The 27,912-nt window shown below is 41.5% G+C and overlaps 1 protein-coding gene across 4 annotated transcripts in view; it reads right to left on the bottom strand.

Moving 5' to 3' along the window:
- Positions 1-1,188: 1,188 nt before the first annotated feature.
- pcdh19 (protocadherin 19) overlaps positions 1,189-27,912 on the bottom strand; it is a 64,899-nt gene continuing 38,175 nt past the window's right edge. For all 4 annotated transcript variants that reach the window (XM_086085348.1, XM_086085349.1, XM_086085346.1 and 1 more), the window contains exon 5: positions 1,189-3,757. In XM_086085348.1, the coding sequence (XP_085941474.1) occupies positions 3,192-3,757 (566 nt within the window). In that variant the 3' untranslated portion in view covers positions 1,189-3,191. The remainder of the gene's footprint in view (positions 3,758-27,912) is intronic.

The raw sequence follows: 27,912 nt of genomic DNA, 5'->3' as shown, positions 1-27,912 counted from the left end.
ATTAAGATTTTTAATACTAATTAATTGCATGATGACAATAGTTAACTCACGATTCATCTAAAATTGTATATCTTTTCTAAATGTACAATATTTTTTTCCCTAAGTTTTCATACTCTTGTTAACATAAAAGTGTGGGGGGGAAATGTTGAACTAATAGAAATATGGCTGCATCTTTTAGTCATTGATACAGTAATTTCATAATTCATAAAATTGAGTTAAAATTAAAAAGATGTACTGTACTGTAAAAAAACGAGTGTAAATATTGATTTGTGTTGAGGTTCATTTTTCTGCCACTAGATGGCATAATGGCATTTGCAAGATGATGACAGCTCAGTGCATTTTTCTTATTAAGAGCTATCTAATCTTTAACATGAATTCTTCACTGCAGTCTCCACAAATATATGGCTTATTATTACTGCAAAATTTTGACGTGGACGTGTCTGCTGCATTGCGACTGGAATTCCCCCAATACAGGCTTTCCAAGTAAGGGTTGCTTATTAATCGTGTGTTAAAAAAAATGTGTGGTGTTAAAGGAACGTTAAATTAACTCAAAATTAACACAGTATGCAATTTTGACAATCACTACATATATGTTTTACTTCGACTTCATGGTCACTGTGGGCCCGGTTAGAGACTGTGGGCGGGCTATATGTGCCCCTCAGGCAGTGTTATACCCGGGTCTGACTAAGACCTAAGCCTTAAAAACAAAAAAACTGTTCTTACTTTCATATGGAACTTAATGTAATTCCCAATAGAAGATGGGAAAAAAAGTAGACACAATCGCGGCCATTTTTTTTTTTGGATGGTCTACAAAGCTGTGATGTCATGATGTGAAGTAACAGAATATTTGTATGCATTTAGTTACGAGTAAACAGTGGGCCCGCTGTAGGTCCAGCCTTGCTGAGATGCTTGAATCACAACACAAAGACACCAACAGTTTTCAGAGTTGTCAAAGTGAGCTTCTTGATCATCCTCACAATTCGGGTTCCTTTTATCCCAGTTTGTCGGCGATGCAAATTCCATGCATTGCTCGAGCATAACGCCACCAAATTTGACTTGAGCTTCTTCCACGATCTGCTCCCTTGATGTAAATCAAAGCGTTGCCAAGCCAAAAATTGGACATTGATTCCTAATGAGCAAATTCAGTTTTGGACGTGTGTGCAGGAAAGATCAGGCAACAAGACAGAGCACATTTAATAGTTTAATTATAAGCTGCTGTATACATTCAGTGATTATTCTGATGTTCATTTTTGCCAGAAGCCAAGGGTGAGACCAGCAAAACATTCAGTTACAAGATCTAGAGTTTTTTTTCCTTTTTTGTTTGTATGCAGTCTGTCCACTTTCATTCACACGATCCACATTGTACATAGTTTACTGCAAAGCAACATAAAACCACATTGCTGATGTGCCTCAGACGTTTGTCGTGTCAGACACAAGACTGCTGCTTGTCGGGGCCGGGGGTCCCTCTTTATACCACTCTGATCAAAACTTTTGTGTCAGATCAATAGATGTGTGACAAAAGTGCTGGGTGAGCCCAAACTCTCAGTGAAAGATTTGAAAATATAAAAGCTTTTTTGTCCCAGTAAGGCGCCAGGCGGAAACCCCAATTATCAGCTTGTCTTTAAGATTGTGCAACATCTATTGTTTGCATGGTTATCTTTTGGTTGCTTTTGTGATCTCACTCTAATGCTCATTGAACGGACACACTAATAATGTTGGTGCTGAAATAGTTTTTTTTTTGTAGTTTTTTTTTTTTAGGTTTTTTTGGAAGTTTTCTAGTTGTCCACACAGAAACTTGATGGCACAAGAACTGACCAATAAGAAACTCTTTACAACAAGGTAGACTGCAAGTCAACAGTTGCCAGGGAACACAGTCAAATAAAAATAAAAATCCAAGTTCATTTTGAAAATTAAAAACAAAAAACAGCTTCAATATAAAAGCAAAAGACAAAAAAAAAAAAAGAACAAAAGCAAGTTAATTTCAAGTATAACTTACTCATAGAATAACTACACAGCATTAAATATTCTCATTATACATTTTTAAATTATCTATAAAATATATTTTGGCATATGTTTTTTTTTTCTTCCATTTTTGTGTTTGTGTTACAAACGCTACTGTAGCTTCAGTTGAACACCAATGTTTATGTTTATTTGTATTTTTTTTTTAATCTGTTGAAACAAAACATTAAAGGGATTGTCACATAACAACAGGTTAATAAAAATGATAATAGTAAACTCTATACAGAGTTCCACATAGCAAGACAAGAGTGACGATCCCTTCTATCCTAGCCCCATAGTCAAAAGTCAGAAAAAAGGTACAAGACTCCACGGAGCACAGGATCCTAACTTGTGCTCCGCTGGCTACAATCAGGGTTGGGCGTCGCAGACGCGGCGTCGTACAACCGGGTGTAAAGTGAACACATGGCTCTGTCTGTTCCACTTCCAGTTTTTTTTCCCCCGTTTTTTTTTTCTGGAGAGGCTCAGGCAGATAGCCACAGTTCACTTCGCTCCATCTGTGACGAAGTATAAATACTGTAAAGAGCTCACAGTCTGGCGACGTCCTCGCGGATGCAGCGAAAGCTTTGGGGATGAGTGAAAACTGGACGGATAGGTCATCATTTTACATCTCCCCCGACTGCTCAAGTACATTTTGAGATGAATCCTGTGTGTCTTTCTTCAATACACTGACGTAGCTTCACTATAAAAAGGAACAAAAAGAGCGGATTTCGGCAGCTTGAAACAAACCGCGAAAACCAAAAGAAGGCAAATATTGAATTGTGATACAAAAAGTCGTCGAAAAGGCAAAACTGTACTCGGGTGTTGGCACCTCGGGTGTCCAATGTGTCCCGCTTTGGCGTGAGAGCTGGAGTGCTCCGCCTAGCCATGTTCGTGCAGTCAACAGTAACCTGCCTGTCCACTCGCTGCTTATTGAAAAAAAAAAAAAAAAAGAATAAGAAAGCAAACAAGGAGAAAGAACTGCGACTATAAGAAAGCCACATCCACTACCTTGGCATGAGCACACAACTAGCTGCAGCACACTCTTGAATATTGCATACTGCAAATGGGTGCGCCTGGTCAAGTCCCACGGCCGGACTCTTCTTGTGTGTACGCACAGCTATTGCAGGATATACTGTATATTTATATATGGTACGCAAGTTTCACGCCGCATGAGCTGTAAGCGGAAAAGCTCGCTAAAGCACAATGTCCTTCAAGCGCTTGCTGCTGGGGGACTCTTTGTCACGGCCGTCGTGCAGAAGCGTGTTGAACTCCCGCACCGACGGCTCACTGTCTTTGCCCTCCGGTTGCCGGAGCAGACTGTGGTTGGCGATGCGCTCTGCGTCGCGGCATTTCAGTGTGTTGTAGGCGGACGGGGGCTTGGACATAGGGCTCTTCAGGTGCACGGGGGAAGTGATGGGGCTGGCCGCCTCTCGCCCGTTGCCGGATTCGCGCACGGCACCGCCGTTAGCCTTGGGGCTGCACACCTGAGACTCATGAGTCCGCTTACTCTTTACGTCACCCCGCTCCGCGTCCTCGGGGCCGTCCTTGCCGAAGGTGGCAAAAGTCCTCTTAGCGGTGCCGTCCTCATAGTGCGGTACATCCACCGTGGTGGCCTCGATTGACAAAGCGATGACATTGCGGGTGTGCTCGGGCGACTTGACGCGTGCCGGCAGGGGGACGCGAGGCATCCAACAGCGGTCGGAGTGTCCAAGAATACGGCACTCGTCTTGGCAGTGGAAGCCTTCAGCGGGCTCTCCAGCTGGAAAAACACAAGATAATTGATTGTTAGAATTGTTCACAACTTACATAAATCAGTTGAAAAAAAATGTGAAAGGTGAACTCTAGCACATGTCATATTTCATGACTATAACAAAAACGTGTTACCTCTCTACAATTTCAAAGTTAAGGTGTATCATTTTCTTATTAAAGGGATACTTGACTCATTGAGAGATTTTGAGCAGTAAAAAGTAGACCGATTATCGGCTGGGCCAGAAACAGAAACAGAAACAGTCAAAACTTAAGACCTCACCTTTAAGTTTTTATTTAACATTTGAAGACCTAAAAGAGTCCTGAATTTTTAGTTAGATTTGTAAAACCAAAGATGTCTATTGACTAAGATTTTTTTCTTAACTCCAATATTTTACAAACCCCAAACTTTGTTCAATAAACATATGCTTGAAAAAAATAAGAATTTGACTTACTGTATTTTTTAAAAATTTTGATGCCAATATTTTCCTTTTTAGTGTAAATGAATATCGGCTCCAAATATTGGTTATCGGCGTCCTTGACTACTAACAATCTGTATCGGCCCTGAAAAAACCCATATCGGTCTATCGCTAGTAAAAAGTTTATATTTTGTCCAGAACTAATTTGATAACTTCATAATTTTTCATTTACAATAAATACATTAAAAACACATTTTTCCATTTGCTGTTGACTGAAGATGACATCACCTGTGCTGAGGAAATAGGTAACGGCCAATCAAGGCTTACCTATTTTCTGGGTTTGCTCAGCAAATTGAGCCATGAATGGTCATTACCCGTTATCACATTAGTTATAGACAAAATATCTTCTTACTGTTGAAAATGGCTCAATAAGTCAAGTATCCCTTTAAGTGATAAAAATACTTTTTTATAATACATATTTTGGTAGCCGTGTAGAAAACAAAGAACGGTTCAGGTCCACTACAATCTCTGCAAAATGTTCAGAAAGAACCTACGCCTACTTCATGCCTCATTGTCATAACCTATTGAGGACTGCAGCAACCCCTAATTAATTTATGTATTGTTAATAAAAAAGTCTTCTAACCTCTATGTGTAATTACTTTTGGGGCGTGGCAACACTAGATCATCACAGGCCACTTGAAGCAGTGTGATCAGATACCGCACAGAGACACCAGACAGGTTCCGGTGTTGTTGCCCCGGTTCCTCCCTTTCTCTGCGCCTGTCATCTGGCACCGATTCATAAATATGTAATGATGTTTTACTCTGTAGTGAATATGAGATTTGTCTGCAGTCTGCGTAGACGCACTTTCTCATTCTGTTTATCTTAAAAAAAGGGAAGGACTTTCAGAACAGCTCTTCAACACGAAAATGTCATGCTCTCCTGCTGTCTACAGTATAAATTACCTCATAGGATTGATTACAAAATGTTGGCCGCAGCACGCCTTTTAAAGATGATTGAGCCCTATAATAGATGACAACACGTCCTCTCCAGTGGGCTGCGGTAGGCCGTCCTGCCACACAGATATGCGCTGACACGTTTTTGCGCTGCGACCTGCTCATTGAATATGAGCCAACCTCCATTTGAAGAGGCCCAAGGTGACAAGACAGGATCTCAGAGGGGAGGGGTTGTTTGCAATCGACCCAAATGCATACGCTTACATCTGGCAATTGCAGCCTGACAGATCACCTAATTAAAATCATTAATGATCTGTTTTTCTTCCGTCGTTCCTTGCACCTCAGCGGAGGCTCCGGGGATCGATAGTTGAAGATTGGAGATGTGGCTGGGACAGTTTGCAAGAGACCTCCCTCTTACATTACGTTCCAATCAAACTGACAATGTGGGAATTTGCAAGCAAATCCTATATTGATGGAAATGTCACTTGAATAAGTTACCTGTAAAAGGGTGACCAGATTTGCAGAATTAAAAACTGGAACACTGCAATTTCAAAACTACTTATAACAAATGTAATCGCTAGTAAATCTGGTAATCAGTGTTGTGTTATTGGTTTAACTAATGCAAAATGTTATCTGGGCTGACACGCTAAACAAGCCAATGCGCTCACCATGATCCATTATTGGAACCTGACTGTGCCATTTACCTCCGCCCCGGTCCCTTATTGTAACATTAGAAATATGCAACTGCAGCATTTAGCTAGCAGGACTACAATTCCCATGATTCTTAAAAATGAAAGCAGGAAGTAATCTTAGTTCCAGAATGATGGAAACGCGCCTGTTAGCGATTAGATGTCATTAGATTAGCTGTATGAATCGATATGACGACTGTGTGATTGACATACACATGTCCTAAACAATTGGCTCACTGACTGGACTAAAATAAAAACCTGTACGCCGGGACAGGACCTGAGTAAAAACGGGACAAAACAATGGGTCTGGCGAAATCAGACGAAGATTAAACTGGGATGTGTGGTCACTCTACTGTAAAACCACCCACCAACAAAGCAAATCTCAAGTGACCATACTATCATGTCATCTTTATGTCAGCAATGCATGCAGCACATAACATTTTACCCCCCAAAAAAGTATGACGCCATTTTCACCTAAACCTAAAAAAAAATCATTCCTGAATGAGAAAATTAAATCTATTTTTCACAACATGCACTCTTGCATTTGCATGGATACTGATTGGAGCTGCGGCACTGGTGCCAATCAAGCAGACTAAGGGCACAAAGCTGGGAATGTTGTTTCAAGATGAGGGATCCAATCAGAAGATACAAATGTAATCACAGTCAAAAGTCTCTCCAGTGTTACCTGAGCTACAATAGCGGTTGATTCCTAAAACCTTGATCACGCATTGTCTTTAATTGGCTACCTGACTCAAAATGGTTGCTTGGAGGGAGGTCTTGCAATTTGTCTATGGGTAAGACCAGTCACCTACAAGACTGGAGTTAATAGGAAGAGTAAAACAAATTGTAGTGGGGAATAAAAGTAGATTAAGCCCTGGCAATGTAAAATGTTTGTTAGGATGTTCAGGCTGTGTTGGTAAGGCATGAACTAGGTAGTTGTCTTTATCATTGCAAGATTCTTTCTTGATCATGTCTTGGGTTCAGCATGACCTGGAATCCTGAATATACTCCAATGGCTAAGGCCATTTTGGATGTTACTGCTACAGCGGAAGGGCATCTCGACTACCATCCACCGCTTACTGCGTTTTAGATCTCATACAAAAAGCAGGTGGTGGGTGGCATGAATGAGAAATGACATGCTGACATTGATATCACCTGATTCGTTCTTTTCCCCGATTCAAGGTCTCTTTAATTATACAAAATGTCTTTAGAAAAGTCTCCTGTGACACGGTTGACAAAGTAAATCTCTCAACTGATAAAAGATTTGCAAGCTTCTTGGTAATTAAGACCGCTTCCGCCGACTATTTCGTCTTTTTTCTATAGCCTGAAGCAATTTCAAAAGCATGAAAAGCCTTTGGGGCACAAAGGGAAACACACAAGTTGTATGCTCCCTACTTAGCAGTGCATGCATTTCCAGTGAAAGTTTTATTTTTATTTTTTTTAACCCTCGCTCCCTTCGGGGTCTATGGGAGAGCAACCGGGGCTGTAAATGGCATTGTTGTGAAAGCCAAGTGCCATTAACACTCGCACATCCTGCCTCTGCATGGAGCTTCATAAAACGCAGATGTTGCCCTAAAAGAGCCGTGACAAATTTGAAGAGGCAGAATTTTAATTTAAAAAGTGACCTCTGACAAAGCACAATTTTCTCCTATTCTCACCCAAAAATGTGCTTGTCAGAGATGAATTTCAGGATTCATAGAGCCGCGCTCAACTTTTTCGAAAGCCAACTAGTGCAGATGCAAAGACGGTGAAGGCCGTTGTGCTATGATTTTTCAGAATTAAGCTGGCAAATCAGCTTCAAGATCCCTTTTGGTAGGCAACAGAACAGAATCTTGGAACTGTATTAACCTCACAGGGATCTCTGAGGGGAGTAGAGTGTTTGTTGTCTAATGGCCAGTAGTTGGACACTGTGCTTTATTTCAAGTAAAGTATCAAACTTTGAAACATCTAGCCTATCACAGTTTGTTCTGATGAAAGGCAGATTTCACACTGAACTTGTCGTTAGTCAGTCACGGGGAACGTTGAGACAGAAGGCCGATCGCACTCACAGTCACACCATCACTGAGAGGGAACTAATCTCATGCTGTTTGCACCAAAGTCAGACTACACCGTCAGTGACACACTAAGAAATACCTCAATGCCAATTGTAATCTTAGTTCTGGCCTAGCATAACTGTTTACGGTCTCTTTGAAGAGTATAACCCGAACATTCCAGACCATTTCCTCCTCATAGTTTGTCACCATGCTCATTAAATTCTGAGCCTCCCACCGTCTGATGAAGACGTCTTAACTTCCTGGCATAGAGATTTGAGGAATCCCTCAGTCCCGACAAGCTCATCGCTAAATTTGACGTCGCCTCATGCGCCGCACATAATGATCCCCTCTTGTCATACAGCTGGAGGTGATGCTTGTGTGTGGTTAATGGAGAGAAGAGGGGGCAAAGAAAAACCAAATCAGCGAAAGACTAAAAAATCCCCCCTGACGGGAACAGGGAAGGGATGCGTTCACTGTCAGGAGGAGCTCGTCAAAGAAACTCCCAGTTTTGGCAAGTTATTTCGCATCAACTTTGGCAAACACACTGGAAGATCTTAAGCTGTGATGTCATCCTTAGAAATATGCCAAAGAGACGGGTGGTCATTCTGAAGGTCGAGTTGACAAAACAAAACTTTATTTTAAAAGGATCCACAAGGCAAGTGGGTGATGCCGGATGACACACTTTAGTCAGTCTGCTATCGCAGCTTGATGAACCCCTAAGGGAACCTGAAACAGCGCTGTGGTGTGATAAATCACTTTACGGGCAGAATGGCTGCCACTTTGGGCTCTAAACTATCTTTTTGTATTCCCCACTTTGCACTGACACTTTTGTTGTCAGTGTGGCGAGTGTCCGCATTGTGCTTGTCATATGAAAATACCTGCTCCACAACTGACAGGCAGACATGTTGATGCCACTTGATGTTGGCGCTATGAAAGGGAATAATTAAGAGCAATTTACACCTTGATATGTTATACGTGCGGCTAGAATGAAGCGGCACTTTGCTTTGATACGCCACTTTTCTCTTCCGCCGTCACGGCCTTTGAAATTAAACTCTATCACATCAAACTGCTTCGACAAATCTATCGGAGTGTTTGAAAAGACAATCATTTGACAGAGAGAATAAAAAAAGCTACTCTGTCAACAGGTAATGGCAAATCGGCTGCATTTAAATAGTACTTTTTGACAAACAACCTCATCATGGACTGACGGTGGCTTTCTTGAAACAGGACGTGATGGTAATGCGGAAGATTTGGCCACATTGATAGAGACTTCTGTTTGGCTGCTATTTTTATCTTACCTTCTGAAATTCTAAATGAGTGAACATTTGTCTATGGTAAAGGGAAGAGGTGGGAACCTCCGTGTTTGCGAAGGCCTCATCGGCCACATTTTCGGTGAGTGCCCACATTCTGGGCCAATGCATTATGACCTGAAGCCTTGAAAAAATACACGGACTGGGAAAGACCGTCTGTGCTTCACTTGGTGCTCAGTCTGTGTATTTTTTCCAGGCTTTGCGTCATAAAGCATTCGCCAAAAATGTCGGCATCCGTAAACGACGGGGTCGACAGAGAGATGGAAGTGCCGTCTCTGGTAAATGTTTTTTCACTAGTATGGCGCTTTTCTACCTCAGGTACTCATAGCACTTTAACACGGTCTCCTCAGTTTACATACGGATGACGCAACATCAGGAGCAACTGGGGCTTTACTCTTGCTCAAAGACACTTCGACATGGTCACAAGAGTTGATGAACCTGGGGATTGGGAAACTACCACCTGAGCCACCCCCAAAGTCTATGCTACGGCAAGTTTGATTTTGATCCCAAACATAAGATCACTGAGGTTAACCATTTTGGTACATGTTCCTGAGCACTCAAAAACCAAACCAAACCAAACCACAGCCCTCAAACTCTCAGGGTTGATTGTTTCCATTAGATTTGAGGGTTTGCTGACACAAGATGTCCAACACTTCTAAGTTGATGCTCAATTACATATGGCTGTAATCTCTTTTGCCGGTGTCGATTTTCTACTTAGACTCAGGAATGATCTAATACTTCAACTCAAATTGCACCAAACACAAGGTGGCTACAGTAGTTAAAGTCAAAGGACAAATCGATCCATATCACATCTCTTAAGATTCTTACATATACAAACTGTGGTACTGCACATTAAAAGTGTAATGGTGGTCTGGTACAACCAGGGATATTATCCAATACACACAGAAAACTTGGATATTGCTAGTGATTAAGTTTCAGAAGCTACAGTAAGTGTTTTATTGTTTCATTTGCAATGTATCTAGGGGGGCGGTGAGAGGTGCACCATCTCTGTCGTGGATGTGGAAGTGGTGCATGCCTTAAAAAGTTTGAGAAAGGCGCATTTCATAACTCACATAAAAGTACTTGAACAGGCTTGTATTCAGTATCTGATGTTTTCATTCGACAGGTGGCAATTTCAAACACATTTTCCTCCCAAATCAGTGAATACACTGGGACTGACTTCACCCTGTTGTCTTATTTGAAACTGTGTAGAATCCCTAAATATTTTCAAAGAGCATGTCTTATGGCGCCCGTGGTTGTTACAAGGACAACATGGCAGCCGACACTCGCTGCCATGTCTCCATGAAAGGGGTAAAATTTGCTGCTCGACAGCATCCACTAGCTGCTCTCATCACAGAGCCGCATTGTATCTTTGACAGTGAAATGGCTGTTTTGTAATTGCACTCCGTATTAATTTTCCGTTCTGGCAGCCACACGGCAAAGATTGATTAAATCCAAATTGTTACTACAGGACCTTGATGAAGCTGTTGCCACAGAAGCGGATAGAAAAATCATATGGGAGAGCAATTCAGGGGGAGAAATGGCACCAGTAGCACAGAGACAGGAGAGAGTGTTAACCAGTTTTGGAAGTCCAGTACATGCTCTCACGTGTAGTCATCACGTCAGTCCTAACCACAGCAGTGGAACGGGTGCTCCGGCCAGCTTAGTCTCGGACAAAGAGCCTCATCCACCACTCACCCGAGAGAGTCCGAGCCTTGCTGTCATCCCAGCGAGCCAATTCAGTGTGTGCGCCATAAATCAGCCCGCAGGCTCGGCTCCAGCGGGAGCGGCAAGATGGAGTGTGATGGTCTTGTTTTTACAAACAGTAGAGGGGCACCCTTACTGCGCCGGGCAAGCCATCACTCTCCGCACAGCATCGAGTCCTCTCCTTCTTCCCACAGCATCTGCTTCTTTTATATGAAGTTTAACCCACCACCAAAATACCCCCTGGATTCATCCCTTGCTGCTCCCCCGCCATAGCCCATCCTTTATACGTCTCCTCCTCCTGTCCTCCCCTTTCATCTCATCAGCGGTGCTGTCTTGACATACATTTCTGTAATTAAATCTATCCCTCATCCAAAATTATTCTCATTTCTGCCGAGAATGACTTCAAGTCTGGCAGTCAAATATTAATTGTGAAAGAAAATGGAATCACTGGGCGGTCTTGTTAGCTCCTTGATACGTGCGGCGAAGCCAGAGGTTCACGCGCTTTGCGATTTGCACGTTAGCACCAGTCAATTTATGAAGAACGGATTCAACGTTGAATCCATCACGCGGCAGAATCTCTGACAGCTTGTCACTTGCATCACGCGTGGCTGTGCCCTCCCCACGGCTATTAAAATATGTCACTTCAACTTAATTCTAGTATATACATGCCATTCTATAGCCACACTTGCTCGATTATTTAAAAAGGAAGCGGGGGAAAACGTACTCCAGGTTTTGACCTTGGCCGCTGATGTTCCCGAGCTAGCAGGTTTTGATGTGAGGAATGAATTACCTAACCAGTGTTAACAAACAATGCACTTGTGTCTAAATTGGTACAAACAGCAGCTGTTTAACAGCTGTGTAACAGCGACGGGTGGGTGGAACAAACACCCAACAATGGACTTGCTGTTAATAAATCATTATATCATTGTTAGGTTCAAAGGCAGGACCTGGCTATTGAACTGCTATGTACAAATGAGACGGTTTTCGCAATGATATGTGGGCGGCCGCTTTCTAATGTCCAGGCAATGACAGGATTCTTCCACATTATTCTACCTAGTGAAGACCATCTGAAACTTAGGCCAATAGCTTTTATTCTTTGTTTGGCTTGGTAGTGTAATACTAAACAAGGTGCAGCTAATAAGAATGGTGTATGTCATGTAGGTATTGGAATTTTCAAAAATAAGATGTTAATTATCCTAAACTCATTCACTCCCAGCCATTTTCAGAGGCGACCCCAATTCGCTCCTGGCTGTTTTACTAAATTTTGACTGATTTTGCAGGGGCCACAGAATATTCTGTTCTATTGTTATAAAAACATGGAACCTACCAAAAGAAAGATTAGAGTTTCATCATTATTCACAAACCTGTTAAAAACACTGGGGAAAAAAAGCTTGTTGCAACATGGCCCTTGCTGATCTCTTATACTCTGCTGCCACCTGCTGGCCGTTTTTTGTAATAACTACCATTGCTTTAAGCGACCTTTGCATGTCAGAAGCTGTATCAAAGCCTTCTGTATGCTCTATCACAAAAAAAAACCCTCTAACAAACGTATAAACATGTTTTTGGGAGTGCAGGATAAAGTATTAAAAACGTATTCGTACGATTTTGGGTATGAATGAGTTAAAAAAAAATACAACACTTACATCCTTCACTGTTCATTTGTCTTAAAAAGTTGTCCAATTGTGCCAAGCAAAAGAAGATAGAAAGAAGAAAAGAAAAATAATTAAATTCAGTATAGGGAGTCCTTAGGTTATGAATGGTGCGCAATGAGGTGCGATGAGTGGTACATCTTGGACTGGTCTCCAACTATAGTTATAGCACACATAAACAACATTAACAACTATGAACAAGAGGGGAGAGCATGCAAACTCCAAACAGGAAAGCTGTAGTCCATATTTGAACCTGCAACCTTACAACTGTGAGGCAGACCTGCTAACCACTATTAAACATGCTGAAAAGGAAATCGAGAATAAGTTGGTGGATGAACTAAAATTTACAGTATAATTGACAATGGAATGAAACACCATTCAAGGTGGAATATTTAAAAAAGTAGGATTTTTCGTTCTCTTTATCACAATCTTGGCAGTACGAAGAAATGCATAAAGTTTCTATCTGACTTCAACCTACAAATTCTGTTATTAGACATGTTCTGTTATCATCAGCCCTGCTGTGTTATTGGCCTTAAAGACACATTTAGACGAAAACTCCTTCTTAAGGTTGAGAAAAAAAACAAGAAAAAAACGGGTTTGAATATAAACGTTTTCTGTGCTTTTTAAGTACAAGTGCACAAAAGATCAATCAAATCCATCAAGGTTAACGGTAAAAGCTTTCTATAGACTATAATTATTTTCAAGCTTTTGCAATGCAATATGCAGTGTGGTGTTCGTTACTGTAGCAACACAAATGTCACCCTTGCCAGTTGTCAGCTTTTCCAAATTGCCCTCCTAAAGGTAAGCTTCGCAGTTGACCTGTGTTCCCGCTCTCCTGGTCCATGTCGAGAATATAACGCCCTCCCCAAAACTCCACACAGCGGGTGCCTGGCATTCCAGCTGTGCACCTGCTAACCCCACCATGACAGCAGAACGGTCCGCCAGCCCCGCACATATGTGATTGACTCGTTTTAACTCAGCACAGCTTTTAGCAGAGGACATCTTTAAATATAACCAAAATGAAAGCGGCGATTCAGTGTTTAAGCCTGACCGAGCTCACAAACGAATTTGCTCCTAAGCCCCTGAGTCTGAGGGGAACCATAAAGGAGGGGTAGAGGCAGAATTTCAGTAGTCAGCGTTGAGATGGAGATGAAAGCCAAAGGGGGGATGGGTATATGGGCTAAATCACCTGTGAAAATGTTTCACATTCAGATAACTTTGACCTGTGACATGCGTTTGAGACGTTGGTAATGTCACTTTGAAAAGAAACGGTTCTAATCCTAAATGATCTTTTGAATACCCTTTATTGGCGTCTGCGTGGCTTTAGTAATGCATGTTTGTTGTAATATAATACAATCAACAAGCACCATGTCTATTTTCTTTCCTTTTTTATTATTTCACCGCTTAGTAGTTCTGGTTTATTTTTCCAGGTGGAACAGACAAACACAAAACCTCGGTGCCGCTAAATGTGTCTGGACTTCACACTATGACAGCACTGCAAATATCCAAACCGTCTTTCTCTCTCTCTCTCTCTCTCTCTCTCTGCTTCCGCCTCAAAAAAGCAGTCTTACATAATTAATACAATGTGCCTTCTCATTCAGTCACATTCACTTTGTGTCAGCCAGGCCTATGTGTTTAATATTCCATTTTATCTTGTCACCGAGCCCCGGTGAGGTACCCGCACTCTCATATCCCCCCTCTACCTTCCGCCTTTTCTTTCCTCCCCCTTCCCTTGAAAAGTCTCTTCGAGGTAATTTTAACAACCTCTGGAAGTAGGACATTGTAATACAATGAGTGGCAGTATGAAGTATGAGGGGCAGCTTGAGCTTGGTGTATAGAAAGGCACACAATGACGGAGTGGTTCACAGGGTTAGACATCATGGCTCAGAACGACACTTGTGCTGTTTTCTCAAGGAATGTGATGCAGGCAGTGCATGTTTTGGCATTCAACTGCACTAAGTGCATCGTCTCAATTCTCACCAGCAACTAGTCATAGCAAATCTAATCCCTTGTCAATTTGGTGACCGGTGGTTGCATTATTGCTTTCGCTAATGCTAAACGCTATCTTGGTTAGTTGGTTGATTAAGCAGTGCTAACAATGCCCTCAACCTTTTTTTGAGAGTTAGCTGTGTCGTTTACCTCGCACCAGTCCCACATTGAAACATTGGAAATATGTCACCAGAATAGCTCAGCTTGCGTTGGGTATGACTGTCGACTGCAGCATTAGGCTAGTAGGACTTCATTTCCCATGATTCTTTAGACACAGAAGCAGGAAATAGTTCTAGTTCTGGTATAATGAAAACACGCCTGCTAGTGATTAGATTTGGATAAGAATAAGAATGCTAACGTCAGTGTGAAAGTAAATATGAAGTAATTTAACAGTTACATTGGTTCCTCATATGAATTGCTATGATTATTGTGTGATTGACATGCACATGGCCCAAACAATTGGCTAAAGACTAAAGACAAACAAAATGTGATGCCAGGACGGCTGATCTCTGCCACCTGCTGGCCGTTTTTTTTGTAATATCTACCATTGCTTTAAGCTACCTCTTCATGTCAGAAGCTGTATCAAAGCCTTCCGTATGCTCTTGCATAAAAAAAAAAAAAACATAAAAAAACATGTAAATACGTTGTTGGGAGTGAAGCATTAAGTATTTAAAAACGTATTTACACATTTTTTCATTTGAATGAGTTAATGAAACAAGGATATACTGTACATTATCCAACACTAAGTGCAGACAGTTTTTCAGTTACAATGTGTAACACTTCTTCATGAAAAAGGCTGTTCTTCACCATTCTGCCTGTCAAACACCAACAGCCGTGCTGATGTCTTTTTGGCTCCACATTATTCACCACAGCGAGAGCCGCTCCACGATACCACTTAATATGAGTCAGAATCAATAGCCTTAGCATTACCACCTGCCAGCCAGTGCTGCACTCTACAGTCTCCAAGTCCGCAAAAAGCTCTGCACGTGTGCACGAGAGTGAAGGGGGGTAGCGGCCGGTGGGAGACGGGGGAACTAATAGGCACATCTTTTGTAATTTGAGTTACATACATAAGGACGATGGCAGGGGTCTGACACAGTGGACGTAATTGGATTTCCCTGCGCGCGCCCACTCATGATAACATGCTGAGCTGTGACACGCAAACGTCCTTATGCGTGGCGATGGGTGATGGGTGGGCAAGAAGCAAGGTGCAGCAGAGTGGAAGTGGCAGGTGTCAAAGATCCAATTCCCGCCATCCGCTTCCTTGTCTCGGAAGACGGCGGCCGAGCGACGACCCATCCCCCCCCCGGCAAAGCCCCACAAGAGGTTTTGCGTGGACTTCCAAATGCAATGTGGCTGAACCTATGTTGAGGAATGAAGAGGTCAAGCCTGCTTTATTTATTTCCTGATGCTAATGTCAGCCGAGTAGGTGCACACAACACACAAAAGCCCACTAGACAGGGTGGGGTGGGGGGGGCAGAGCTGCAGGCCTGTCCTCTTCATGCATTTTGGCCTCGTTTTTAACGAGTGCGGCATGAGAAGAGGCACATCATTAAATAGAGCCCCTCTGAGACTTTCCTGTCTGCCATTAAACTTAACAGCCGACCTCTCCCATTACCTTTTATCCTTCCCTTTAAGAGGCAGGGGACAGAGGGGCTTTGAAAAGTCAAATTTGGCCACCATCGATTGAATCCCCAGCTTAGTTATATGAAAGAGAGGACAATAAAGCCACTACAGTGCACTTTTTTTTGCCCCCCCTCTCTATACTCTAAAGCCCAAGACTGTAAATAACCACCAACTGATCTGCCTGATTTTACATGAACACGATAATTATGCTAATGCCCATAAAGATTTGCCTGAAGGAAATATCCCTTTTTTCGTACAAATGGCTATTTGTGAATAATGTTGTTAATGTTGATTAATTCACTTAATTTGCTTACGCAGCACCGCTGGCCACGATGCAGAAAACACATCCACGCGTCGCGCTCAGCCGCTGACCTTTTTTCACGCTCAAGTGGGCGAAAAACAAGCGGAAACTAGCATATAGCACAACACACTTCAGAGTGACTACTGGTAGTAATCATCCAGGGAGTGTTACAGGCATGCACGCCGCACTTCAGATGTGGATCGTTTGCATGCTGCAACACCAACAAGAATAAAAACACTTTGACGACTGAAACTAAATCAAACAAAATGTCTGGTTTGTTCAAAACAGATTTCGGGATTTTTTTGGGCAGGAAGGTGACAGAAAATTATGTCATGGCATTTCAAAAAGGTAATTGCACTGATATTGTCCCTATACTTTTTCCCCTTTATTTTATTAGTGGTTGATTGTTCTGTAAAGATCATAAATGCAAAATAAATGTTTATTCAACAATCATGTTGTTCTCCAATGACAGAAGGAAATAGTCATAATTAGAGATATTCGATGCTGTTTTTCTTTCAGACTGATACCAGTACGAGTACTCAACTTGAGTCGTCAACAATACCAATACCAAGTACTGATACCACGAGCACTTTTGATACATAAAATTACCAAATTATACCCCCCCCCCCCCAAAAAAAAAACCAACAACAACAATGACAGATAATTTTAAAGAAAGATCTATAAAGCCCATTATAGCATTTTGCCTTAAAATTGTATGAAATTAACAGCATTCCTGATTGGCTGATACTGCTATCGGCCACCGTCGCAAGTACCGATACCTTGAAATAAGGCTGATGCTGATACCTGGTAGTGATACTTGCCCATCCCGAGTCATGATGATCCACAATAAAATGAACCACATTTGTGATTTCCCAACTTCAACAACAAAGCTTGGAAATTCAAATTTTGAAGAAATTTACCATCCTTTGTTTTTTATTATTATTATTATTATTATTAAAGAATGTGTTGAAAATATGACATTTGAAGTAATTATTAAAATGTTAAATTTTGGCGATTTTAAGATTTAATGCTTATTTCGGTAAGGTTTCAAGGCTTTTTCATACACACTTTTCAGAGCCAACTCCAATTTCTCGTCTGTGACAAGAGAAGCGGCACAATTCTGAGTCTGTCGGCACCTGGAGTGAACATCCAAGGTCTCTTGATGTAGCCTTGACCAAGAAAAAAAGGTCCAGCCTCATCAATACTTGATATCTGGAGTCACGCGCCGAGCCGCTTGCTGCTGAGACCGAATGTCGAATTAGAGCACGGCTCGCCAAGGTCACATGGGGGACAGCGAGAGAGCAGCAACGGCTGATTGCTGAATGAAAGATGATAGACGTGCGTCGTATGGCTTGACTTTAACCTCCCGTTTATGTCTGCGGGGGTCTGCCTTTCCATGACCTGAGAAAATTAGGTTGCTCAAGTTGCAATTAAAATGATTACTTAATAAATGTGAAGGGAACAAATTACAGAGGTCCTCGAGTACAGACTTTTTGAGCTTTTCGGCGTGCAAGGAATTACTCGAATTATTCGTTTGATCTCGAATTGTTTTTTTTATACAAATATTTGCTGTAATTATGACTTCAATGTTTGCGACTTTGACACATTTCGAAGAAAGAGCACACATTTGCATCTCTACTCACTATTAAGGTCGTAGCAGCATCTACAAGGAACTATTTCAATGGTCCGATGATGTACAATAATGCGTCAATGCAATTAAAGTGACGTAAACTGTTCGTCGATCAACGGTCAAGCAGATTTCTTGTCATCTAAGCCTTTTGCTGTGTCTTAGCCAGAGGCGGAGCTACTGTTCTCTGGCCACCTCCACACCGAGGGGAAAATTTGGATATCTGTCATTTTTCTGCCATTTTGACCCCATGGTACTTTGCCACAAGTTATTTTAATCAACTGTATATTGACCTGAGTGCAAAGAATCGGTCTTTAGTAAAGAACATTTGATTCTTACAGTCGTCAATTAGAATCGTTGCTTTCACACCACAGCAAGCACGCAACATGACCTAGAAGTCATTGTTTATCATAGCATCCACAGGCATGATTTTGTTAAATAAAATGCACACATAACCAGAACTTTGCTCAACACAGTCATAATCATAACACAAGCAGGAGCAAACCTAAGTTAAAAGCAGTGTTTAAAATTGTGAAGAGTTAAGAGTATTTTCTGCCATTGCACTTTTTGATTGGTCGCAGAATGCAAAATGGCGTCGGCTGTCTGTGACAATTGATTACTCTGATTGCTGTTAGCTAGCAATTAGTGTGTGAGATAGAAGTAGACAATTAAATAGTAAAAAAAAAAAAAAAAAAAAAAAAAATGGCCTTATCTAGTTAATTAGGTTCAGCAAAAATATTGCTACTTTGACTTCTACATGCTTGATTATGAGTGGGATTGGCATTGTTTTGGATACGTGTGAATTTTATTTCACCAAACCGTGAATGTGGATGATATGATAAAGAATCACTCAAGTGTTGTATCACCCCATCCACAGACTGTCAACATTGCTGCAGTGCTGCCCTATGTCTCCTCTCGGATAACATTTTTCAAATCGAGGCCTATACTGTATAGTGGAAACTGTTTGCCACTTCTTGTTCAAGTCAAGCTATGCGTGATGGACAGATAAGATGGAAAAAAAACGCTCAAATGGATTAATGAGGATAGAGGTGTAGCATTTTCCCACGGAAAAGGAAAGGAAGTGAGAGGGGTTAAAAATGCCTTAAGGACCCTCCCTTCCCTCCCTCATCGCCCCAGCTGCAGTGATAAGTGTATCTTTGTATTCTGGACAGAAAAGTACAAGCTACAATGTACTTGTCCGCGGCTGATTATTCCCATTGATTACAACAGAGCGTTGAATTTATATTCTTAGGCGGTAAAACGCATTCCTTTCCTGTGCTTGTGAAGAGTGAAACTGCATGTGCACCGGCTTCTCGTATGTTAATACTGTCCCGCTTTATCTCTGCTTCACGACTACTATGAGCGCTCCTCAATGTGAGTCAGTGCTACAGGTAATGGAGCTGATTATAGCCGGCTGGGCCGCTGGCCAGCTGCCTAGAGGGAGCGCGGACCACCCGGTCGGTGTCTCATATCCTGGGATCCCTGTAATACAAGCCGGGCTTGGCAGTCTCTTGGCGGCTATCCTGCCCACTCGCGGGTCTCCTCTGGTCCATGTGTATATGTGCACGTCTTCATATCAGCTTGTTTACTCGGCCAGTAACAATGATGCCACGAGTCCATTGTGACTCTGTTTACAGCTCAGCGTTGGCTCCGGAGTGAAGCTAACTGCTATTTTCTGTCCGCGGGGGAGGTGTTTGGGGCCTTTTTGGCGCCATGGACCAGTTTCATGAAGCAAATTTCAGCACAAAAACAAATGATTAAAAATGTAACTCGTGATTATGCTGAATGTAGTTGTAATTAGTGGGGTCCCAAATGCAAGACAATGACCAGTGTTATTTATGTCAGGTCTATTAAGTAATTTTGTTTTAGTTGCCATCATTGCAGAAAGTCCAGCTTCACATAGGAAATGGGAGCAGTGCTTTTTATCTTTTTGTTTTTTTTTATTATTTTTTTGTTGCCATATCATTAGTTTGATACCACTTTTTTTTCAGACTAATACAACTACAAGTACTTAACTCCTGAGTAGTCACTGATACCAAATACCAATACCACTATTTTTTTGGGATTCATAAAAAAGTTAATGAAGTTATAGGACGTTAATCCATGGCATATGTGTTTGTTTTACCAGTAGTTGAATGTGTGTCGTATTCAGTTTGTTTGTTTGATTTATGTTGGTCTATGTTTTTAGTTAATTTTTTTTCAACAAACTGTAACTTTAGTTTGTGTGTAAAATAATGACATCCAGGTCTATTCCATTAAATATTGCATTGCTCATCTGAGGATTGCTTGTGAAATTCCGAATATAAATGTTTTGATTTTGGCTGTCTGATCAATCGGGCCGACATGACTTTATTATTTTTTTTACAAAATAATTTCACGGGCCGTATTAAACCCCTTTGTGGGCCTTTGACACCTCTGGTTTAACGAAAGACCGAAACATCCAAAAATAGCATTTTCCCTTAAATTGCATGAAATTTCCTTTAATTTCTCATTTTTAGTTCCTGATCATGAAAGGGCGACCTCGTGAGTATCAATAACTTGAAATAAGGCCTGATATCGGCCCAATACCGATACCTGGTATTGATACTCACCCATCCCTACATATTATATAGAATTTGATGCATGAGAGCCACCTGTAGCGACAAATTTGTATTTTAATTAGAATCACTGTGTGTCTACTTCAAAATGTAAATAATCTTCTTCTTTTCTCTCTTTTGTGACACTCTTTGTAGTAAATTTAACGTGACAAACTGTTTGATCAACCACAAGCTGTTTGGATTTCCAAAGATCTGCAATGTTCATGAGTGTCTGCATTTTGTTAATGTTTTTTTTTCTTCCTATCTTAATGATCAAACCAGATTTGGCCAAGACTTTTCTCCACCCATTTCCATTAAAAAATAAATAAATCCCTTTCTGAAGAAGCTCTCAAAAGAAGATGTTGGCTTATGTTTTAACAACCATATTGTGTGACAAGCATTTTGATTTCAGATTCTGATGCTCAATACGGAACTTCTTGTTCAGTCGGTGTGGCCAAATGTCCGACCAGAGTCCGCAACCTAGTGGTTGGGGACATCAAGTCTTAACAACTTTAGTGGCGTGCAAACAAATAGCACGGCTGAAATGATGAATGGCGGCGACTAATCAGTCCAAGAGACAATTCCCCAACAGAGCTCACCTTCGTGTCTCATCTACGACATTTCACATTTGATTGTGTGCAGCGTTGTTGGGAATGTTATTCCCCCTCCAAAAATTGGCTTAAATGAATCACATGTGTGGCGCTTGGGCCCACCAGAGTGTCACAAAGACAAATAATGCGCTTACAGTACCTCGTGACAAGTGTGTGTGTGCGTGCGTGTTCAGATGGAAGCAGGTAAATAAGAGCAGCGTGACACGGCCCGCCATCTTAACCTCTCCTTATGCTGAATGTGCATCACGCAGATCATGCAAATCACCACCCAGAAGTGGCGAACATTGCTCTGCTCCCGCAATGACCCGGGCTAATGTAATCATACTGGGTGTGCACAAGGCGCTTTGCACGGGGGATGGGGAGGGTAACTGTGTGTATCTCGAAGATGGGGAAATTATAAATACGTTTTGACTTGCTAGGGTCTATTGAATAACAATATGGAGCAATTTGATCAAAACAGAAAGTCTACCCCAAAAAATCTGTGCGCTCGCACTGGTCTAAACACAATATTCTGATTAATATTGTGTTTGTGGAAAATGAAATAAGCAGCTAAGGTATTGACCAATCATGGCTGAGCTTGCTCTTACACGCCCAAACTCAGAAAACAGATGAGCCGTGATTAGTCGTCGTGTGATGTAATTTTAAGTTGACAGCAAATGGCAAAATGGCTGCCACCTTACATAGATAAAAATTGATAGATTTTGCAGCTCAATTGAAATTCCGCAAACACAGTATTAATCAGAATATTGTATTTAGGCTATTGGAACACATACAACATATTGTAAAGAAAGTTTTTGGGTTGACTTCCTCTTTAAAATCATGTTATTATTTATTTATGTGGGTATTTATTTACTTTAAGCCCACTGAGGGGGTAATGTTTGCGACGGTAGCAAATATTGATTTAACGTCAGGGTTTGCTCAAGGTCGTAACAGTTTTAATAGTTCTCTAAACAGTCTTAATGTTTTTCTTGTTGCAACACAAAAAAAAACATTAAAACTCTAGGCAAACGTCCGACAAACCCTGACGGGAGCGCACTTCCGCTACCATCGATAACACTTAGTGGGATACGGGCTTAAGTAAGACTGTTGGACAATTTATGCGTCCATCTTTTGACTTTAGGGTTTAATCTGTTCCCAGACCGCAAATCAAGGTCCAAGAACTTCACATCAACCCCAAAGAGAGCGATAATATGTTTAATTGAACATTCATGTTTTTGTTGATGAATTTGATTTACAGTGGTACCTCGGAGTTTGAACATAATTCGTTCCTGTGTAGTGTTCAAAGTCCGAATTGTTCAACCTCCGAAACATTTTATTTCTCATAGAAAATAATTTAAATGCAATTAATTTGTTCCCAAGCTCCAAAAACAGAAAATTCCTATTTTAATTTCTATTTATGTTTTTTGCATGTACACCCGGTACAGTACACAATAAAAAATACCTCACCTTTTTTGCTGTGGTGTGTTTGCATCAGTGGATAAAAAATGCTACGTTGCATTAATGGTGTATTTTACATTGGGCTTATAGTTAGACTACTATGGGGTCCTTGCGTGTGCTCTTAACGTCAGACACGTTGTTGAACAGTTGTCCCGTGCCAGTATTTACGGAAGTAGTCGGTCACGGTAGTTACAACGGCACGATAATCTCCTTCCGACATCCACTGTGGTTCGTAGCACTGTATGTTTTTCTTTGCTGCCACTGGCACCGCTGTCTTTCTTTGGGGCCCATGTTGAAGAAAATTGTCGTAGAAAAATCTAAATTCGGCATTGCTCGGCTTCACTCGGCTACCCGTTTAAGGTACGTTCAGCTTTGCTTGCTTTGTTTGGGTCTTTAAACTTGGAGACGGAGGTCAAACTCCGAGGCATTTTTTTACTCCGATTTTTTGGTTGAAGTCCGATTTGTATGAGTTCCGAGACGTTCAAACTCCGAGGTCCCACTGTATGTTCAGCTTTGTAATTTAGCATTGCTAATTTATACCTTCTATGTTTAGAAAATAAACAATTTTCACCAGGACACACAAAAGTTGGTGAGTTTTCAGGCATGTACAGGCCCACAAAAGGTGATTCATTTGCCACATTCTAAGAGGGCTCTCAAAACGCTGCATCTCCCAATCCCTAACCATTCCTCTATCTCTTCATCTTTCTGTGATTAACCTTTAAAAACAGACTCTCCGACACTCCAGGCAGTGTTTGCGCAAAGGCCGCTTTAACATCCCGCTCCCAGTTCCTAATTCAAACCACTCCTGCCCATCAAACTCCAGCCCGTCACCCGTTTTAATCCGCCTCCCATCCCCCGATCAAGCCTCGTTTCCCCACCTGCCGTCCGCCGGGGGCCGGCTTGACGAGGTGTTCGACAAACAAGTGTGATTCCCTCTTTCTGGGTGGATTATTAACACACCTAGCATGCCACAGCATCATGAATAAGCAATGGAGATCCGGTAGCCTATTTTCCCTCTCTCTCGCTCGCTCCCTCCTCACACTCGTCGGCACAGCGAGCTGAATACCAGGATTGTGTGGAAAATGAGCTGTCAGCACAGGGCCCTCTATAAGATACATCAGACTCATTGTGAGCCCTAGAAAATAATGAACTATTCCCATTTCTCACTCTGATATGTTCAATACGATATCCATGGCAAGTGCACGGAGATAAGCAGTTTCTTCTTGAGCTGATTAAAACACATGGGCTGTATTCAGGGAAGCTTTGCTTGAATCAGGTGATGCCCCCACCGTGTTTCGACATTCCGTGGCCGAGAGATAATCTACAGTCTTGTCTTGGTTTGTCCGCGTGCGCAAACCCCAGCCACGAAAGGCGCTTGTAAAACTTAACGCAGCATCAAAACATAACAAGTTTATTTAAATCCGTCCTCACATCAATTGACTTATTCCCTACTTGGAATTAAGTAAAGAACTAACAGGAAAAGGAAGAGTGGGGGAGGGAAGGATTCTTTTTTTTAAAGAAATTGTTGATTTACTTATGCAAGTACAGCAAACAAACACTACCAAGAGACCGTGGCTATTTTTAAACATGAAAGCAGTGTACACGCTTGCTTAACATATTCAGATTTGTAAAAACAAAGAGAGTGATGGCAGCCGCTTTTCCACTGGGTAAAATAAGCGCCAGTCAGCTTTTCTTTTTATAACGAGTTGGAGTACACTATTTACACAGATAGATAAGCTCAGACACCTCAGCTCATGCTCTTAGCATTAGCATGAGCTGATGTTACTATTTAGAGTTTCTTGCAATGCTGTACAAAAACATCTATCTAGCTATAAAGCTAGCTTAGCCAATAGCTAACTAACTAACACTGTGCGGTCTCACCAACAAACATTGTAGAAGTAGACATGACAAACAAGGCCCAAATATTATGGATAAGGAGAAAACAATTTGAGAAAAAAATTGATGACATAGATTCAACAAATGTCGAATAATTAAGAGGGTGGGGGACCCACTGACAAGTAGTAGTGGTCCTAGATTGGTAGGCAACTCCCAAGTAATCATTTGATTATATTTGAATATTTGTTGGGTCTGTCACACAGCTGTTTAAATGATACGTGGAGCATGTTGCTTTGTTGCTAACATTGTTTTTAGCATTATCATCATCATTTCTTCTCGATTTATCTTTAATGGTTGACAACAGATGGAAACGATTAATCCTGCCCTCCGCAGGATTTAAGGGGAACAGCACCGACACATGCTCATCAGCACTTTTTGTCTTCTCGGCGATTAAATCATGCAGTGTGGAATTTAAAAAACGACACTTCTCGAATCATGTATGCTCAGCTTAATTCCACTAATTATTCCTCTATGCTTTTTCCTACGATGGAGAAGACTGGAGCACAGATGGACACAGCTTGAAATTCCAATTTATTCCCCTTCATATTTCCTCAAGTCGGACTCACGCTCCGTGGCGCACTTCATCTTCCTTAACTTGTATTTCACCTCCCCACTGCTCTTTGTCACTGTCGGCCATTTTACCTCCATGGCTCCCACATTAGATTAAGCAAATCAAAATGGATGCTCCCTGTATGGAGTTTGGATTGTGGATGTGATCATAAAAATACCATCATGCATGATTTGTTGTTGTTGACACGCTTGATTCAATGTTGTCGAAGTTTTATTCATCGGGGGGGAAAAAATCACTCTTACCTGTCATATAAATTGTTTCTTCTTTTTTTTTTCTATTCTCCCTCACTAAGACTGCTTACTATACCGTCTGCTCATCTCTCCATCTCTGTCTGCCTCACGTTGCCTGCTCCTCCTCCCTCTCTTGCTCTTCCTCCCCCTGCTGTCAGCACGGCCCCGCCGCCTCGCACACTCTGACACCTGTCAGCATTTTCCTTAGGAGATCACAGAACTGCAAACTAGAAATGTTCCCGTGTTGAATTTAGGGCAAGTTTTGCAGCAGAAACATATGAGGTGCTTTTACTTTTTTTTCTTCTTCTTCAAATTCAACAGGGAAAGGGAAGTGCTTGAGTGGCACAAAGTTTAAGGGAAGGCAAAAAAGACGTTTGCAATGAGAGAGGAGAAGTGGGGAGACGCTAGATTCAATTAGGAGCAGTGAGACCCAGTGGATCTCGCTGATGGAAGATGGGAATATGGAGGAATCTGTGGCCCAGGGAGGGAACTTCCATTCCTGGGCTCCGGGCTTCAGGCACACCCCCACAGGGAACCGGCATATAGATGAGAGAAATTCTCCAGAGGTGAGGGGGAAGGCGGGCGAGGAATATGTCAAAAATAAAAGAGGCCTGTTCCTTGCTCGAGCTAATTGAACAGTCTCGCTTTCCTCGGTGTGTAAAAAAGCCACAAGGACTGATTTTTTTATTTAATTCCTCCACTCTAATGAACTTGAAATAACCTCAAAACCACAAAATCCAACAAACGACGCACTCCCCACTTTACTCCTACATGGAGAAATTTGACAAAACATGGATGTTAATCCCTAAAAACACAGCGGCTCATCCACATCCGCCAGGAATTACGTGAGAGAGCTGACAATCAAAATAAGAAGACCACAAAAAAAAAGAAAAAAAGATTTAGCTGTCTGTTAGCTGGCTTCTATCATGACAGTAATGGCTTGGTACCCGCTTAAGCTCCATCCAAGCAAATCCCTCCAATTTCACTGGAAAAATAAAGAATTTATTTGATACGTCCCTCGATCAAAGGTTACAGTTTGAGCCATATCATCCGTTCATATTGCAGTGTTAAAGATAACCCTTCCTTTGTAGATTTTTAAGAGATTGAATATGATTTGTTCCGAAATTTACGTCCTTTAATAATCCAATACGCCAGAGTGAGGTTTTTCAAAAAGAGATCCTCTTAAGATTCTTGGCAGGGATTCAGCAAACGATTAAGATTCTCAGCTGGCGAGACACTGACAGCATGTCAAAAATGAATGAAACTGAACTGATTTCATCTGAATCTGATGTTTGAGTAAGTACAACATACCTTGAGTTTGTTAAAGCAAAAGTGAAGCGTAAATAGTAAATAGATAGATAGAAAAGGACAGTGTTTAGTGAAGTGTTTTTGAGATTTTATATGTCTCAATTATTTTTTTGTTACACCCACCGAGGAAGAAGAAAATATTATTATTATGTATTATATATACTTGTCAATGAAATTTGTACACCTGTGGAGTAGCTAATACTCCTTACGCACTCTGACAATGAGAACACCACAGCCACGAACTGTAGTGGATCTGCAATTACACTATATTCTAGTACCAAAAAAACCAAAAACAAAAACATGTTCCCTCGGGACACGAATATTGCCAATATTCCGTTTTTGAAAGGGTTATTGACTGCATGTAACTATGATGTGGCCCGCACAAAAAAAAGAGTTTTGACACCCCTGGAATAGACCAAAACTGTTTCCAAAAAGGGGGGTGCAACAGCAGTGATGAACAATAATGGAGAACAAAAAGGACTGTCCATTGTGATGGAGAGCAGTCGGGGATTGACTGAGCACAAAGGGATTCCGATTCCCTCATGAAAGAAAGCCTGCATGTTTATGGTGCCTTTGTGCGAAGGCAACGCTCATCTCCTGGGCAAACGGCACCTTTGCATGGCACTGGGAATGGTAAACATTTGCTCTGTTAAAGCCCGGGAGTTTAACCTGCACTCCTTCCTGCTTGCTTTCTTCCCGGCCCTCATCAACACAAGAAAACATGGCAATAAAGGCGCGTATAGAAAGAATGAATCCTCAGCATTGTCTGTCGTCGTGTGCTGCGCTGCAGCTGCGTCTCCCAATAGACATGCCAGCGTGTTTGGTGAATTGTCTTCTGATAATCCCCTCCCTTCAATCAACATGAAATAACTGCTTCACACTGTCCCTTTTTTTATTTTTTTTATCAATTAAACAAACTTGGCATGACTGTTTCTACGTTTTCCACTACTAGCTTTGTTGTTTTTGATGATTTGAAATAAACTGCTTAAGAGGACGAACAACACTGTCAAACTAGACGTGCAATTTTGGGAGAAATTGCGTGCGGATGCTGAAAGATGCATGCTATTTGAATGCTTATGAAGGATGTTGAAAGATAAATTATGTGAAAATTACAAATTATTAATTGTAGCTAAGTAATAAAAAATAAAACAAGTAAAAGAGAACTTAAACTGCAATCAGTCTGAGCTGGTAAGGATTAATACACAAAATTGAAGTTCTGAAAATCTGTTACAACT

The sequence above is a fragment of the Leptonotus elevatus genome, chromosome 9, assembly GCF_054856555.1.
Source record: "Leptonotus elevatus isolate MCC_2025b chromosome 9, RoL_Lele_1.0, whole genome shotgun sequence".
Classification (NCBI taxonomy): Eukaryota; Metazoa; Chordata; class Actinopteri; order Syngnathiformes; family Syngnathidae; genus Leptonotus; species Leptonotus elevatus.
The sequence above is the reverse complement of the archived record's forward strand: the minus strand, read 5'-3'. Positions and strand labels throughout refer to the sequence as shown.